Source organism: Apiospora hydei (assembly GCF_038363865.1).
Source record: "Apiospora hydei strain CBS 114990 chromosome Unknown utg000005l_segment0_segment0, whole genome shotgun sequence".
In the NCBI taxonomy this organism is placed as follows: domain Eukaryota; kingdom Fungi; phylum Ascomycota; class Sordariomycetes; order Amphisphaeriales; family Apiosporaceae; genus Apiospora; species Apiospora hydei.
Genome location: NW_027117364.1, coordinates 836060 through 851996, shown reverse-complemented (window position 1 = coordinate 851996; position 15937 = coordinate 836060). Strand labels below are relative to the sequence as shown.

General features: G+C 54.7%; 7 protein-coding genes across 7 annotated transcripts; 4 read left to right on the top strand and 3 right to left on the bottom strand.

Moving 5' to 3' along the window:
• Positions 1–1154: 1154 nt before the first annotated feature.
• On the top strand, positions 1155–3332 carry PG997_005747 (uncharacterized protein; the record flags this gene model as incomplete). The annotated part of the gene is made up of 2 exons (XM_066810062.1): positions 1155–1738; positions 2063–3332. 2 exons carry the CDS (start codon positions 1155–1157, stop codon positions 3330–3332), a joined length of 1854 nt encoding a protein of 617 aa, XP_066668985.1.
• Positions 3333–4298: 966 nt separating this feature from the next.
• PG997_005746 (uncharacterized protein) lies at positions 4299–4839 on the bottom strand (the record flags this gene model as incomplete). The annotated part of the gene is made up of 2 exons (XM_066810061.1): positions 4299–4544; positions 4633–4839. The coding sequence occupies 2 exons, from the start codon at positions 4837–4839 to the stop codon at positions 4299–4301; spliced, it is 453 nt and encodes a 150-aa protein (XP_066668984.1).
• Positions 4840–5536: 697 nt separating this feature from the next.
• On the bottom strand, positions 5537–6898 carry PG997_005745 (uncharacterized protein; the record flags this gene model as incomplete). Its single annotated transcript, XM_066810060.1, has 3 exons — positions 5537–6537; positions 6606–6753; positions 6821–6898. The coding sequence occupies 3 exons, from the start codon at positions 6896–6898 to the stop codon at positions 5537–5539; spliced, it is 1227 nt and encodes a 408-aa protein (XP_066668983.1).
• Positions 6899–8514: 1616 nt separating this feature from the next.
• PG997_005744 (Integral membrane protein) lies at positions 8515–9974 on the top strand (the record flags this gene model as incomplete). The annotated part of the gene is made up of 5 exons (XM_066810059.1): positions 8515–8676; positions 8751–9011; positions 9080–9306; positions 9385–9449; positions 9517–9974. 5 exons carry the CDS (start codon positions 8515–8517, stop codon positions 9972–9974), a joined length of 1173 nt encoding a protein of 390 aa, XP_066668982.1.
• A 53-nt stretch (positions 9975–10027) lies between these two features.
• On the bottom strand, positions 10028–11762 carry PG997_005743 (Cytochrome P450 monooxygenase; the record flags this gene model as incomplete). Its single annotated transcript, XM_066810058.1, has 4 exons — positions 10028–11028; positions 11084–11330; positions 11398–11637; positions 11718–11762. The coding sequence occupies 4 exons, from the start codon at positions 11760–11762 to the stop codon at positions 10028–10030; spliced, it is 1533 nt and encodes a 510-aa protein (XP_066668981.1).
• An 852-nt stretch (positions 11763–12614) lies between these two features.
• On the top strand, positions 12615–13415 carry PG997_005742 (trans-aconitate 2-methyltransferase; the record flags this gene model as incomplete). The annotated part of the gene is made up of 1 exon (XM_066810057.1): positions 12615–13415. The coding sequence occupies one exon, from the start codon at positions 12615–12617 to the stop codon at positions 13413–13415; it is 801 nt and encodes a 266-aa protein (XP_066668980.1).
• Positions 13416–14422: 1007 nt separating this feature from the next.
• Positions 14423–15933, top strand: PG997_005741 (major facilitator superfamily transporter; the record flags this gene model as incomplete). The annotated part of the gene is made up of 4 exons (XM_066810056.1): positions 14423–14601; positions 14669–14981; positions 15008–15168; positions 15237–15933. 4 exons carry the CDS (start codon positions 14423–14425, stop codon positions 15931–15933), a joined length of 1350 nt encoding a protein of 449 aa, XP_066668979.1.
• Positions 15934–15937: the final 4 nt, after the last annotated feature.

Sequence of the window (15937 nt, the reverse complement as noted above, 5' to 3'; positions counted from 1 at the left end):
TTGCCGACACGAAATTGCTGTATGATCACCCGAAGGGGACGAAGTTGGGACTCCATGTCCGCAATATCGTGATCCTCACCATATTAGGCCCACTTCTGATTGTATCCGCCTCTTAGGGAGGCATCAGGTGTGAGATAGCAATGGCGGAATACTATTCAGCTCAACTGGGGTCTTACGGCTGTCGCAGTAGGGTATGATGAGGTTGGGCTAAAAAGTGACCTCGCGCCCACGACGGAAGTGGAGCACATGCTCATATCTCGGCGCGGGTTGGTTGGAATCGGTATGTATGTCTGGCGTCATCTTGGTCAGAGTTGCTCATCGCTGTGAGATCTCGGTCGTCGTGGAGGGCCAGAGCGAGCTGATGTGAATTGGTTGATTTGGCTTCAGCAGGCCGACCTAGCGCATATTTCAACAGACCGGGTGTATCATGATGATGCAAAAACACATATGTTTCGTGTGCATGTAAAGGACGCGGTAACTGACGATCAAATGGCATGTATTTTGAAACGAAATGCGCCGAGTCTTTCTTCCGCTTTATAGATTCAAACGACAGAAGCAATGAGTCATAAGGCAAGTGGTATCCTAATTTATCTCCATCCGAGGTGCCTTTGCACCCCATTCCATTCACATACCAAACGATAGGTAGCCATTGGATGGCGCCCATCTGTATTGCATAAGAAGCTGTGCTAGGGTCACGGTTGGGTCACGGTTATGTGACAGGCGTGTTTGCTTGCCTAGATGAAAGTCGATATCGAATGCAATGTGTACCATTGATAAGGATGGGACGGGAGTTGGCACCTTTTTAAGCTTCTTAAATTCAGAAACCACTGGCAATGAGTCACACGGCAAGCAACATCTCAACCTTCTCCCACCATCCATAGGTACACATAGGTACATATTTATAAGCAAGGCCTTGCCGTCTTTCTCGCCTGAACCCACCAAAACGAACTTGGAAACGAAAAGTGTCCATCCAACCCAAGTGCAGTTAGGTTATTTCCAGTACACTGGCATAAGCGCTTGACAAACATTTGATCAAACCGGAATAAACGGTCATCGCAACGTACTCGGCCACGGAAGCACCAAGTCACCATCATCTCGCCATCACATCGTCGCAACACCACCCACATTCACCCCCTCACGAGTCGCCTACTGACATGGAAGGCAACTCGCAACAAGGGGAAGTGCCACTATTCCGATGGTATGGTTGGCACGGGTTGAACCCTCAGCTCGAGTGGCTACAATGTCCCGAAGATCAACTCCCAGCCATACGCGACCTGCTGCAGGTCCAATTCGAGCGTGTCTGGGACCTCTCGATGAATACAGACGACATTGCCGTGGAATCCATCTCGGGAGGCGCATGGAACCGCGCCTTCAAGGTCACGCTCCCTCCCGATCTGCCTCTGAGAGCATCGACATTGTCAATCAAGAACCAGCACCACCAAACACCAGCAACAACCTCCTCGAGCTTGCCTCGCCAGTACTTCCGCTACCTCGTCTTGCGTCTCTCCGTGCCCGTGCTGCAATCCACCAAAACACACTCCGAAGTCGCCACTATTGGCTGGGTACGTCAACACACCAAGATCCCTGTCCCGCGCGTTTTCCTCTACGACGCCACTGGCAGCACTTTCGGCGGTTACGAGTGGATCTTGATGGAACACATGCCCGGCCAGCCTTATTACGAAGTCCAGGACCGGCTCCCAACCGAGGCTAAAGCCGCACTTGCCCGTACCGTCGCCGAGTGGGTGCACAGCTTGTGGTCGATGCCGTTCGATGAAATCGGTAGCCTGTATAACGACGATGACGCCGGCTTGGTAAGCGAATTTCGGTGTTTATTCCTTCCTACCCTCGTGTTTATTCCGTACTGTCCCAGCGTTTATCCCTCGTTGTTCCAATGTCCCATAGGGGATGCAGTCTCCGTTTATCCCGAGAAGAGCAATACTAACGCCGAGTGTCGACAGGCGGACGTGGGATCTGGCCACGTTGCTATCAGCGTGATGAACCTTCACGGTATCCCGACCACCGCTGAACAGAATAAAGAACCTCATCTGGGCCCTCTCTGTAGCAACTTTTACATGGGCGACTGGCGTCCCGAGTATCCTTTCCCACGTGGTCCTTTCCGAGACTTACGCCGCTTTTGCTCCAGCTTCATCGAGGCTGCGCACCACGAGCTTCATGATCCGCGGCAGCAGCAGCGCGAAAGCATCTTCAGCCTAAGCCAGGGCCTCTTCTTCGACGATCACGAAAACAGTTTGCAGCTCCCCAACGCGTCGAAGTATGTGTCGGAGGAGACACCTGCGGCCAAACTCAAGCGCCAGAGACGGGTGGCCCGCTACAAGGCCGAGTTAACGCGTATTTTTGAGGGGCTTTCCGCCACCACGCACCTGGAAGGTAGCTGTGCGAGGAAGGTGATTGAGGCGCGCCATGTTGATGACATCAAGGATAGAGAGCCCGTAGGCTTCGTCGTCAGTATCCCCGGTGGTTGCTCATCCACTGCGGCCGGCCCTGAAAACGGACAGAAACATGACCGTCAGGTGCATGGGCTGGTCTCTCTCCACTTTGCTCGCGGGGCAATCTCCACCGAAGCCCATAATCGTCTCAACCGCCTCGTCGAAGACGTCGTCCCCGACAGTCCGCTCCCGCCGCGATGTTCTATCCTCCATCACTGGGACATCTCAGCGCATAATGTCCTTGTCGACCCCGACAACGGCCGACCCACCGCCCTCCTGGACTGGGAGCAATTATTTACTGCTCCTATTCTGCCCCTCATCGCGAACACGGAGACGGAGGCTACGCCAGGCCCCGCAGATTGTCTCCCATACCCACGATTGATGCGGTTCGAATACCAAATGGAGCTTTATACCTGCTCCCGAGAACCATCTCTTTCCTGGATTCCCGCATCCAAGAACGAGGAGGACCTGTCGTCTCACCGGCGGACTTGGGGGATCCAGGTTATGCGTGCGGCATACAGAGCCCGGTTAGAAGAACTGGTTCCGTCGTCGCCGCCATCCTGTGGGACTGAAACTGCCATCGGAGAAGGTGGGCAGCAAATTAGCCATGGTGGTGGTGATGAAACGACGAAGCCCGGTATGGTTGAGCCGTCTTCGTCCCGATTTCTTTCAGACCGGGACCAGCTTGTGGAGCAGATTATAGCCAAAGTGCAGGATTGGGATCTCATGCATAGGGATGTACAGAAAATGGTCGAGAAGGCGCAGAGTCTTGGGTACTGCCTCGATGTATCGGACCTGGAATCCGAAGCACCAGAGTCCGAAACCGATAAATCAGAGCTGGGATCCGATGAGTTTACTGACTCAGATACTCCGGTCTTCGAATAACCCAAGTGGCTCAGGGGCAACCTACAGTTTGCTGGAAGTGGATAGTCACAATCACAATAAGAGTATGGTGTAATCTGACAATTGCCATGGCTTGTAATCATGTCACATAAACTCGAATAATCGGAATGCAAACAGCATGTCCATTCCATGACGACTTTGGTCGCATTCTTTCTAGCGTTCCATATTTTACTCTCAAAGTTCTACTTCAATCAGCGTTTAGGTCATACATCTGCGAGAAAAGGGGTCAGAGATGATTGGCTGCCTGGTCGGTAGCGGATGATACGGTTGGGGAGTTGAGGGTCGGGGACCGAAGGTCAGCGTCCGGGAGTCAGAATGCAGGATCTCGGGACAATTCCGTTTTCGTCAAAAGAAGTAAGCCAGCCCGCCAATGACAAATGCAGACCTTACTTGATCAGCAGCTTTTGTTCAATGCAGTGAGAACACTGGGGCTCAGTACTACCTGCTGTTGTAATGAATGAAACGACAAATTGAGCATACTGGTGTCCTGACACCTTTTTGCAGGAGTCCGCTCTATGTCGTCGTATGATGTAGTGAAGCGTACAGTCCGATACATCGCTGTTTTGTTTGCTGCTGGTGTTGGAGTGCGCTGCCACTCAGTAATCTCAGGGTGCATCCCCTAAAATACATTGCCTGGAGTGCGCTAGCACCAACCATTGCAGCAACTCCTCCCAATCAGGTGTTATGAATTTCCCGTCGGTCCCCGTAATTTAGCGGGGTTCGCTCCCCTACAGCAGACCATGCCCACTGGAGTTCTGCTAACCCCAACTGTCACGCGCTGAACTTCTGCCTCGAAGTTTGAAAGTGCGATAACTTCTAATGCACGACATGGGCTTTTACCACTGGGCTCTGTTATCATCTATGAATTGTTTCCTACTAGATCCTATCCTGAGTCTCATCTACCACCATCTTTTCGAGACTTGTCTGCAGTGCAAAAATGCACCCAGATCAATGAGCCGGTGCCCCGCGAGTCTCGGCGAGATACTGCTGAAACTTGGGGAAGAAGCTCCGGTAGAAAGCAGAGTCTACCATCTCGTCCAGCTTGTTGATTTTCGTGCCATCTTCGGTGAATGAGACGAACACGGCGAAGTCGGTCGCCCATTTTTCATCCGGCAATGGCGTGTCCGCTGATGAGGTCGCATACACCGCCGCAGTCCCTCGGGTTGTATCGTGGACAATCTGTTTGATCTCCAGCTATCAGATTGAAAGAGTTAGCAATGACCTCCGTTGGCGTTTCGTGTAATATGTCACGCCCACAACATGTATGATAGAGATAACTTACCTTCCAATTGGACAGATTGGATGTCAATATCGGGTAGATAATGGCAGCCTCGGCCCTTGACTTGGCGGCTGCGCCCAAGGAATAGGGAAGCAGTCTCTGCTTGAAGTCTTCCGACCATAACTCGATGGTCGTTCCTACGTCCTGGGTTTTCCAGGCATCGAGGAACCTGTTCAGCGTATCGGCTTGGACTTGGGCCGGCGACGACATGATTACAGTTCCAGTGATGTTTCCAATGATATCGTAATTGAATATCCAGCTGCTCTTATTCAACTTGGGATTTGGAAGTGAAATTTCGTGTTTATAGTAATTGTAAGTAGTAGCCCTGCTGGTCTTCCCGATACCAACGGTGGGCGAAACTTATGTCGGGGTACGGCTTATTCAAGACTTTCCCGAGGTGCATCCCCGAGCTCCTCGACTATTCTTTCGGACTACCTATCCTCTAGAGGATCGGTGAGGAAGGAGGAGAAATCAGATTATCATGTCACTATGCACACCGCTTTGCATTCTACGTGCTTTATAACACGCCTCCCGTATAGTGATGCTATTCAAAGTGGCTCGATACCTAGCATTGAATCATCTTCATTACAATCGACGCTGAAATGGGACAGCTATGATCTTGATAAATGGAGATATGAAAAAGAATTCAATCCAGAAGTAACTGCAAAGTGTCCATGTATTGGTATCTGTTACGCAAATGGGTCTTAACCGGGGGCCTCAGGCAAATGGCCCAGCATCGGTGTCCAGTAGCATTCTGTCTCTACTGGAACCGCTGCCTCGCAACGCAAGACTTTTACTAAGGCACTTTTATGTATTGTCCCTATATCTTCATCAAGGCCTCATGCCATACTCGGTGCCGAGCTTTTGACGAAGTGAAACACATCCCATCCGACCCGAAGTCTTGGGTCTACGGAACAACCCTCCTCGCAAGCAGCTTGCGAATCGACTCGAGCGACTGCGACCTAATGTCGTGGTACCCACCACCATGAGCGGGCCACAGCACCGCATGATCCTCCCTCTGCAGGAAGCTGTCGGCATCCGAGGCCGGCCGGCTCGTGATGATGTGGACGTCCCGGCGGATCTGGTCGCAGAAGGTGTCAAGCGGCAAGTCGTTGACGCCGTCGTCGAACGGGTTCTCGATCTCCTGGCCGATGAGGGCGATGCCCAGGATGATGTAGGCGGCGAACATGCAGGCCGGTATGGTGGCCCAGCCCAGCGCATTGAAGAGCTGGAAGGGCAGCAGCATGATGTAGACCCAGGTGATCTGCGAGATGGCGATGGAGTAGGCGAGTGGCAGCGGGGTGCTCACGATCCGGTTCGTGCCGGTCTGGATGTCGTGCAGCAGCGCGATGGTGTTCATGGCCGAGGTCTGGTACGGCACGCGGGGGAACGTGTTGTTGTCGATGACCCGCTTGACGTACGCAGAGCAGTGCGCCAGCAGCTCCAGCGGCACATTGCCCAGCGGTCGCTGCGCCGTCTTCACGAACCGTCGCGGGTTCGGCTCCGCCATGGTTAAGCCCATCACCCAGCCCATGACTTTCCAAACCGACGGGCGCGGCGCCTCGACCACGGGGGCCTCGTGGGCCGTGAGCGGGAGGTGGCGTACCAACGGGTCCACGTCGTCGTAGCACGTGAAGGGCTCGAAACGCAGCTGGTGCTTCAGCGCCATCGAGAAGGCGACGAGCATGTTGCAGAACGCGACCTTGTCGAGCACGTCCTCCTTCTCGTGGCCCTCGCGCTCGTCGACGTGGACCCAGATGAGGCGCGCCAGGCTCGAGGTGGACGAGGAGAGCTGGGCCCAGAGTTTGCGGCCTTCGTTGTATCTTTCGTACGCGGTCGAGCTCCGGAAGGAGAGAGACAGACCGACGACGAAACCGAGAACTGTGAGCAGAACCGGGTTCATAGCAACTAGAGACACGGGTCAGTGTTCGGGTGCGACTGAAGAAGCAGTAGAATGGAAGACGGGGTAGACAGACTGTTATGGAGATATCTGCATATGACTGTAATCGCTGTGGCCCAAATTCCCACGAGAGCCAGGGGTAGAATCATCAAAGGGATGACGCTGCCGTACATGCGAAAGAAATAGGGCCATTTTGAATGGTGTTCCAAGTCTCTAGGTCCCGTCTGGATCAAGAGGCACGGGTCAGTATATTTCGGGGATAAAGTATAGCCACTGAAAACAACAACTCACAAAGTAGGAGAAGAAGCAGCTGTCTTCCACGAACTCATGCTCCAACGCCGCCGTTTCCATACTGCTTGACGCATCCATATTGTCCATTACTGATTTGGTCAACAAGTGAAGTGTGATTTCTTGGATGGATTGGCGGACTCGTCGAGGTTATATCGGTGGTTGCCTACAGGGTACTGACTCGTTATACTGTCGGTTTCCCCTGAAGATCGCGCTAAGGACTCGGCGGGCCATGCTCTAGGCCTTCGGGTTGGGGTAAAGGTAGCTCCTGGCCCACATGGTAGACATCCCGGTTCATTGTTGAAGCAAATATCAATAGCCCATTGGCTGGTATAAGGCGAATGGCTTTCTATGGTTGTTTCAATGGCCAAACATCAACGTCAAGGTCCTCAGTGCTGGCTTCAGCTGACCGATTAATAGAGCTGTATGGCCCCAGATTAATTCGTTCCAATCCACCCACAGCGTTTTGGGTCACTGGAAGTCCAATGAGGAAGGGAGTTTCAATCGCCAGTTTACTCCTCATGTCGGTGGACATCCCGCGGACTCTCACATGCGACTGTGAATACAGTACGTGGGGATGGTGCCCGCACGTGACTCGAGTATAGGATCTCCCCTCATCCGGCTACTAGAAATAGACCTTTTTCTGGGGCAGAGCCACAGATATAGTAAATTCGTTTCCACTATGCAATGGATAGAAACCTTAGTCCAATCAACAATCAACCCAGCCACACGTCAAGCCACACACGATCTTTCAGGTAATGGCCAACCCCCTTTTTAGGCTGGGCATAGGATTGCAGATCTATGAACCGGTTGATGAACCACAATGCCAAGGAATTCCCAATTGCGGAACATAATCGCCTCATACAACCCAGCCTAGAGAACTTGTGCGACTGGGAGAACCGTCAGGTTTGGTTGCCGAAGCCGCAAGCCGTCGCCGCGTCGCAGATGAGAGTAGGGTGATACCTTTTCCAGGCATGAAGTTGCATTTCTTGGATTGTGTCATGCTGACGCATGTTATGGTTCTCCGAGGTCATATACTCTTGGGTAACCCCGCAAATCCTGACCAGGCCTGTTGGGCCGGGTGTTGGTCCCCTTGGCACTTATTGCTGGAATAGGGGTATCCTAGCCAAAGGCGCGCTCCAACTTCATGCGACGACGGATATGTCACAGAGACGTTGATTCTGGCAGAAATTGGACGATAGATCGTCATGGCGGTTTTACATAAGACGGATGGCCATCGCCGCCAGATCTTTGTTGTGGCCCTTTGGTCAATCATCGGACGGGCGACAATGAAAAGCGGCCGCACCGGGAATTTGCCATGTGGCCATACTGACAAATCTCGGGCACGTTAGCGTTAAGCAGCATTCCAGCCTTTGTTGCAGTCATGTCAATGCCTTTATTCTGAAACCAATCCGTAAAGTTCAGTAGTTTCCCCAGGTGCCCGCGTTTCGTCTTGAATCATTCCCTCGTCTGATGGAAGAGTCGGGGTCGTCGCCCGATATTAAAGCTTAGAGCCCGCCCTACTCTATTTGAAATTCATCTCATCTACCGGAAGCCCCTTACCAACACAGCTCTCCGCGGTAAATCTGTCGACATCCTTAATCTCTTCAAAGAACAATTAGTATGTAGTCGCACTATGACTGCGCCCGTCACCATATATCAGACCCAATGACCTCATGGCGCCTATCGATCCCGCAATGGCGACCGCTTTACCCCAGAACTCCAACGGACCATGGATAATCACTTCCACATGGGCCTTGACTGCCGTGGGAAGTTTCTTCGTGCTTTTGCGATTCTACTGTCGCATATTCCGGGGCCACATCTTTCCTGCTGATGACTGGATCTTACTGATCGCCTGGGTACGTCAAAATTCGCTTATCACACGTTTACCAATACTGTAACCGAGACGCCTAATTTGCTGACAATTCCCTAGATACTACTGCTGAGTCAAACGATATTGTCCGTTTACAGCGTACGGTTGGGATCGGGAGAACATATCTGGAATGTAGACCCGACCCGCTCAGAGGCGCTGCTCATGTTGCAGGATATCACCACCGCGCCATCCGTGCTTGCTGTCGCGTTCTCCAAGGCGTCGGCGGGAGTATCCCTACTCCGTCTCCTACCCTATAGGTGGCAACGGGTTTTGACGATTTTCATAATCACGTCCATTGGAGTGCTCATGAGTGGAATCATAGTGAGTCTCAAGTTGCCAGGCGGTCCCCCTTTGTCCTCAGTGTGTATCTTTTACTTACAAGAAACTAGGTCCTTACGTGCATCCAATGCGTTCCCATCCAAAAGCACTGGAACTTCCAACTCCCTGGCACGTGCTGGGACCCGGACATCGTGGCCAAGTTTGCCATCGGGGCTGCCATCTGGTCCGGAGTCATGGATATCATCCTCGCCATACTTCCGTTGCCCGTCATCTTGGGCCTCCAGATGAACAAAAGAGAAAAGCTGGGTGTCGCAATAGCCTTGAGCTTCATGGCGTTGTAAGTGACGCGGCCCCCTTTCTCTAACCGGGTGAAGAATCCCAACTTCGCACGTGGTGCTAACACGTTGTTCTCCAGTGCCGGTGCGTCATCGTTTATCAAAGCGAGCACCCTCATCAATCTGGGCAGCACCGATCCGACCTGTGAGTAATCCAACTTTATCTGGTGGAAACCCAATCGGTGCATTTGCTGACTCTGTGGATACCAAAGACGACATCGCGCCCGTGATCGTCTTCGGCACCGCCGAAATCGCCGTGACCATCATTGCCGCCTGCATCCCCGTCCTCCGCGTGCTGATCCGCGACGTAGCGCATGCTGGCACGCTACGGTACGGCAACACCTTACGTTCCCATCCCCATGGCGGCACCAACAGCAGCCATAGCAACCACAGCAACCACAGCATCAACACTCATGGCTCGGCACAACGCACTATAGCTGCCAACACCGGTCCCGGCGGCACGAAAGCCCGCTCGATGAAGTCGCGACCTTCATCGCAGGCAAAGGGGCCCCTGGAAGTGATGCTGGAGAAGACCATCATGATTGAGTACTCGGAAGCCAAAAGGCACAGCAATTGGGTCCTCGACCCCGTGAACCTGAGTCCGCGGACCTTGTTCGACGAACAGCTGAGCAAGACGATGAGCGTCGACCCCAGGAGGACGTCCGTGTGAATGAAATGACTCAACCGTAACCGAGTTAGCGTTAATGTCTAATAATACTGTATCTACCCTTGGGCCTTGCTCAATTTGACCCAAAGATCCGGTTTCGTCATGGAGTGAAAGACCTTCATGCGCTTCATATTCCCATCCAAACCCCAAACCGAGTTCTCCTTCGCGTATCCCCCCTTGTCCAGCTCGATATCGAAATTCCACAACAGGTTCGCCGTAATCAGCCGCATCTCCATGTAAGCCAGGTATCTCCCGATGCAGACCCGCGGGCCCGTGCCGAACGGCAGCGAGGCGTTGAGGTGGTCCTCCGCGTACCGCTCGTCCTCGCCGAGCCAGCGCTCCGGCCGGAACGCGTCGGGCTCGCGGAAGTGCGCGGCGGAGTGCGTCGAGACCCAGGGCGGGACGGCGACGGTCGTGCCGGCGGGGACGTGGTGGCCGTCGATGGTGGCGCCGCCGCGCGGGACTACGCGCTGCTGGCTTGCGGGCGAGGGCGGGAACAGGCGAAGGGCTTCGTGAATGGTGGCTTCGAGGTAGCGGAGGTGTCGTACTTTTTCCCAGCGGATGTCGCTCTCGGTGGCTAGGTTGCCCCTGACCTCTTTCACTAGACGCTCGTACACCTCGGGATGGGTAGAAATAAAATAGGTCCATCCCGTAAGCGCCGTGGCAGTGGTGTCGGTGCCCGCACTGATGAACAAGGCCACATTCAGTATGATCTCGCTGTGGCTCAGTGAGCTCTTCGACTCGCTGTTGAGGATATGGTAGATAAAGTCCGCGTGATCCTGGTCGGAGTTCGCGAGTCGGCGCAGCGTCCTCTCGCGCGAGTTGTTGAGATGCGTATTCCGCCACTCGGCCGCTTTCGCAGGCACAAACACCCGCGTCATCAAGGACTCGAGCCACGTCCCCGTCCCGGAGAGCCGGCGGATCCCCTGCGTCCACGTCGCGGCGACGAAGACGTTGATGACCGAGGTGGACCACTCCGTGTTCGCGGCTTGGTCCAGGCACCCGAAGGGTTCCGCGAAGCAGAGATCGCCCATGATGTCGAAGGCGAGATAGGTGTCTGCATTCGGGTTAGGTATGACTCGACCGACGAGGGGGCAGGGTCAGAAACTCACACCAGCTGGCAACGTTTGCAGCTTTCCCTTGCGACGTCCTTTCTTTCATCACCTCGATGAACTTCTGGACCTGCAGCTTCATGAGGGGCTCAAACCGCAACAATGCGCTATTCGTAAACAAATAGCCCAGTGCCCGGCGCTGACGCGCGTGATCGGCGTTCAAAGCCAGGCTGACGCCAGTCGCTCCGTCCACTTTGCCCACTGCCCCGAGGAAGATGGGACTTTTCTCCATGTTCAAGCCGCCTTTCTGTTCAAACGCATCAGTTTATCACCGATTCCAGCTCAGAAAATGCAAAGGTTTTGGGCGAACTTACACGAAGGCCATAGATCTCTTCCCGGGCCTCGGCGCTGAGGAAGCTCAGCTCGTTTGGTGAAACTCGCACCACTGGTCCATATTTCTCGTGCAAGGACTGGTAATAGACGTGCTGGTCGCCCTTCACCAAGGCCAGAGCTGCGGGTATCTCGGATATGCTGTTGAGCCAAGGTCCGGGTATACTGCGAAGGGGGTGAAAGCGCCTCCTCCAGAGTGTCTGCGCAACGAATGCAAGACCGGCCTACGGCAGAATCAGTATAGCTTCATAATTACAAGGAAGGAGCGCGGAGTAACTACTACTACTGCGAGAGTAAACGCCACCGGGAGCTTCTCCAGCATCGCTGTTGCCGACGTAACGTCGAGCATGGCTGGTGAGAGTATTGGGCAAAAGTATTCCGTGCAAGTAGAGATTCCAGCAAGCGGACATCCACAGGATGGAAGACACCTAAAAACTTGATTGAATGTGAACAATGGTATCTTGAGCACGCAAAAACGGCATCTTGCACAAAAGCACACGTACTGATCACCCTATGGAGTGTGCGCCCTTTGTCTGCTCTCTCGAAATGTGGTGTACGATAGGGGCCCATGAAGAGGAATCAGTAAACCCACACGCTACGGAGCAGTTGCATCACTGACTCGTCCCAACTAACTCACGATCCTACGGTTACTTTACGCCTGCATATTGCCAAACCGCCATACGGAGCTTGCCGATGGTAGCGTGCACCCCTGACCGAGCCCCTGGGTAAGGGAGTACTTGAATTGCGGGGCCACGGGCATAGTAGTACTTGATTTTGAATAGTCCGGTAGCGGTAGCCAATAGGAAGATCCACTGCAACCCCGAAAACGTGCTCAAAAGCTCGCATCGCGGAGAAGGATGCAGATCTCCCATGCACGCTCCGGCCGCTTGCTTACCTTGCACATTCATCTAACGGGGTCCCGGGCCCCACGTGGTCTTGGTATGAAACAAATTGCGAACTGTACAACCCCCCGTAGTACAGCCCGCGAGTGGCCGGGGAGATAAACGTTGCCGACTGATGGCATGGCGCATTCTGGGAGGAAAAGACGGTAATGCACGCCCTTAGTTAACAACAACGCCGTTCGGCTTTTGACCTTCACACAACTAGCAGAAGCCTACCTCTTTCGTGCCTCATTGTTTGCGAACACTTCCTAATCGGTCAACTTCTACTACACACTCTATTGCCAACCACTTATACAGCAATGGGTGATACGAAGCAGCTCGCCCAGACCTACACCGTGGTCAACAACACCCAATATGACGCCGGCCTCTTCCTCCTCGACCGCCTCGCCCTGGAACCCGGCATGCGCGTCCTAGACGTCGGCTGCGGCCCGGGAAACCTCACCGCCCACCTCGCCGACGTCGTCGGCGAGCACGGGTCCGTCGTCGGCATCGACCCCAGCGCGGAACGCATCGCCCTCGCCCAGGAGACCGTTGTCGGGGCAGGGAAGAACAAGAACCTCGCGTTCCACGTCGGCTGCGCCGAGGACCTGAGCCGGTTCCCCGACGCCAGCTTCGATGTGCTGTACTGCAACTCGACGCTGCACTGGGTCGCGGACCAGCCGCGCGCGCTCCGCGAGTTCGGCCGCGTGCTCAAAACGGGCGGCCGCTTGGGCGTCTCGGGCCAGTCGGGCGATTTCATGGCCGCGCACCAGCGGATCAAGGATGAAGTGCTGGCGCGGGAAGCGTACCGGGGCTACGACCATAATATCGCGGGGGAGCCCCGTTTCCTGAAGCAGCAGGAGATGGGCGGGCTGCTTGATGCGGCGGGCTTTGGGGGATGTACGTTTACGATCAATAAGATCTCCAAGTCGACCAAGGACGGGGCGGAGATGGTGGATTGGTTGGCGTCGAGCTCGTCGGGGAAGACGTTCGGTGGAGTCCCTGTCGATATGCGGCCTAAAGTACGGGAGGAAATGATTACGGAGTGGGATAAAATGACGACGAAGGATGGGCTCACGATGGAGTTGGAATTACTGGTTACTGTGGCTACTAAAGCATAGGCGTATGAGCTTTTGATTTCTTGATCATTATAGTAATTATCATGCCTTGTATGACAACATCTCTTACTGGGTGTTCAGCCACTTGTCAGTGTATATTTCGCTGTTATGGAGATCTCAGAGACGAATTAGTACTTAATTACACCAACAACCCATATTTAGCATTACAATACGTCCTTCATGCGAGCTCGTTGGCCCTCGGTTCCAGATGGTTACCCAAAGACATCTCGAATATTCTAACTCGGACGGACCCCTGAGAATCTAGACTTGTATGTGCAAGTTACCACGCAAACACCCCATCAGCCAATGTCGCACTACGAACGGTTTGCGGGAGATCGGCGACGTAAACATCTCGGACCTCCCAGCTGATGGGTCTAGAGCCAATGATTATCCGTATCCGACCTCTCACCGGAATTGGATTTGTTACAGGTTACATACCCAGGGAAGATGCGCGCACTAGCTTCGGATGCTAGACCGGAGCCTATAAGTTTGGGGTTGAGCTTCTTTGAGCACATTATTCCTTGGCAACGTTCCCCGGTCGGTCCCCACCTCTTGGTTCTTGGGTCTCACCACTTAAGCACAATATCGTTATATCGGTTACTTGCATTGGCGCCCCTTTATGATGTGACAATGGATACCACCTGCATCGAACACTAGTACGGAGGACATGACACGTAGTTGAGCATGTAAATCATATGAAGTATGCAGGGACAACCGGAAATGCGACCCTCGTGACTGCGCACTTTCCTTCGCTCCATTCGCAGGTGTGGTACGGGGGAAAGGGGGCTGGTAAACAACCTAGGTAAGTACGTACAGCGTGCAGCTGTAACGTCCTCGGCGAGGTTATTATTAGTGCGCCGAGATTTTGGGACGAAGCGTAATCTCGCAAACCAATACCCCTTTTGTTCCAAACCCATTCGGCACTAAATTCTTCCAGTCTCGCTGGTAGTGAATACACAGCCACTACATACCTTCATACGGCAACGGTGTGACTAGTATCAGCCGCATCTATGGAACCAAAGGAAGCGAACCTGTCGGACTCCTCTGCCGAGACTATCGTCGATGCGGCGGCTACCATCGAGGTTGGGTGGTCCGAGCCGGAGAGCGATGACCCTGCGAATCCCTTGAACTGGTCGTCGCGGAAGAAATGGACAAACATATTGACCATCTCCGTGATCAGCTTCTTGGTGTAGGTGCAATCCCCCACAGCCTAATCTATTGGCTTTCTGTTGACTTAGACCACTCCCCCTTTCCAGCCCCCTAGTATCCTCAATGCTGGCTCCAGCCGTGCAGTCCGTCATGGACGACTTTGGCACCGCCTCGGATCGCTTCGCCACCTTCGTCGTCTCCATCTTCGTGCTCGGCTTCGCGTGCGGGCCCCTGCTGCTCGCGCCCCTGAGTGAGCTGTACGGCCGCGTCGTGGTCTACCACTGCACCAACGCCCTCTTCTGCGCCTTCACCGTGGGCTGCGCGCTCGCCAAGGGAGAGGCGATGCTGCTGGCGTTCCGGTTCCTCTCGGGCTTCGCGGGCGTCGCGACCATCACCATCGGCTCCGGGACCATCGCCGACGTGATGCCGTGCGAGCGCCGCGGCAGGGCGGTCTCGGTCTGGTCGGTGGGGACGATTCTGGGGCCCATGGTTGGGCCTATTATTGGGGGTATGTGGCCGACGTCCATGGCTGGCGGTGGATGTTCTGGATCATGGCGATCGTGGTCGGCGTCGTGACCGTCTTCGCGTACTTTGTGCTCGAGGAGACGTATGCCCCCGTGCTGCTCGAGCGGAAGGCCGCGAAACTGAGAAAGGAGACGGGAATCCCAACTACAGATCGAAGCTGGCGCTGGATCTTACCCCGGGTCAGCTGTTCGCGAGAAGCATCTTGCGGCCGACCAAGATGCTGCTCTGCTGCCCCATCGTCACCGTCATGTGCACGTACGTCGCCATCCTTTACGGAACACTTTACCTCCTCTTCTCGACCTACTCCTTTGTATTCAAAGAAGTCTACAACTTCTCCACGACCGCGGCCGGCCTCGTCTTCCTCGCAGGCGGCTTCGGCACCCTAGCGGGCCTAGGCTACATCGCCAACTTCAGCGACCGGAACGTGAAATCCTGCGCCGCGGCCGGGAAACCAGTCACGCCCGAAGCCCGCCTCCCGCTCATCATCACGGTGCCCGGTGCCCTGACCTTCCCTTTGGGCCTCTTCATCTACGGCTGGAGCGCCGAGGCGCGCGCGCACTGGATCGTGCCGCAGCTCGGGACGGCGGTGACGGGGTTCGGGTCGATCCTCGTCTTCGTCGCGGTGCAGACGTACCTGATCGACGCGTTCGAGGGGCACGCCGCGAGCGTCGTGGGGGCTAACGCGGTGCTGCGCGGGCTGGCGGGCGCGCTGATCCCGCTCGGCGGGCTGGGCTTGTACGACGCGCTGGGGTGGGGGTGGGGGAATAGCCTGCTCGGGTTCGTGGCGCTGGTGTTTGCGCCGGTGCTTTGGGTGCTCGGGGCGCGGGGGCGAGGATACGGGGGTTGAAGAG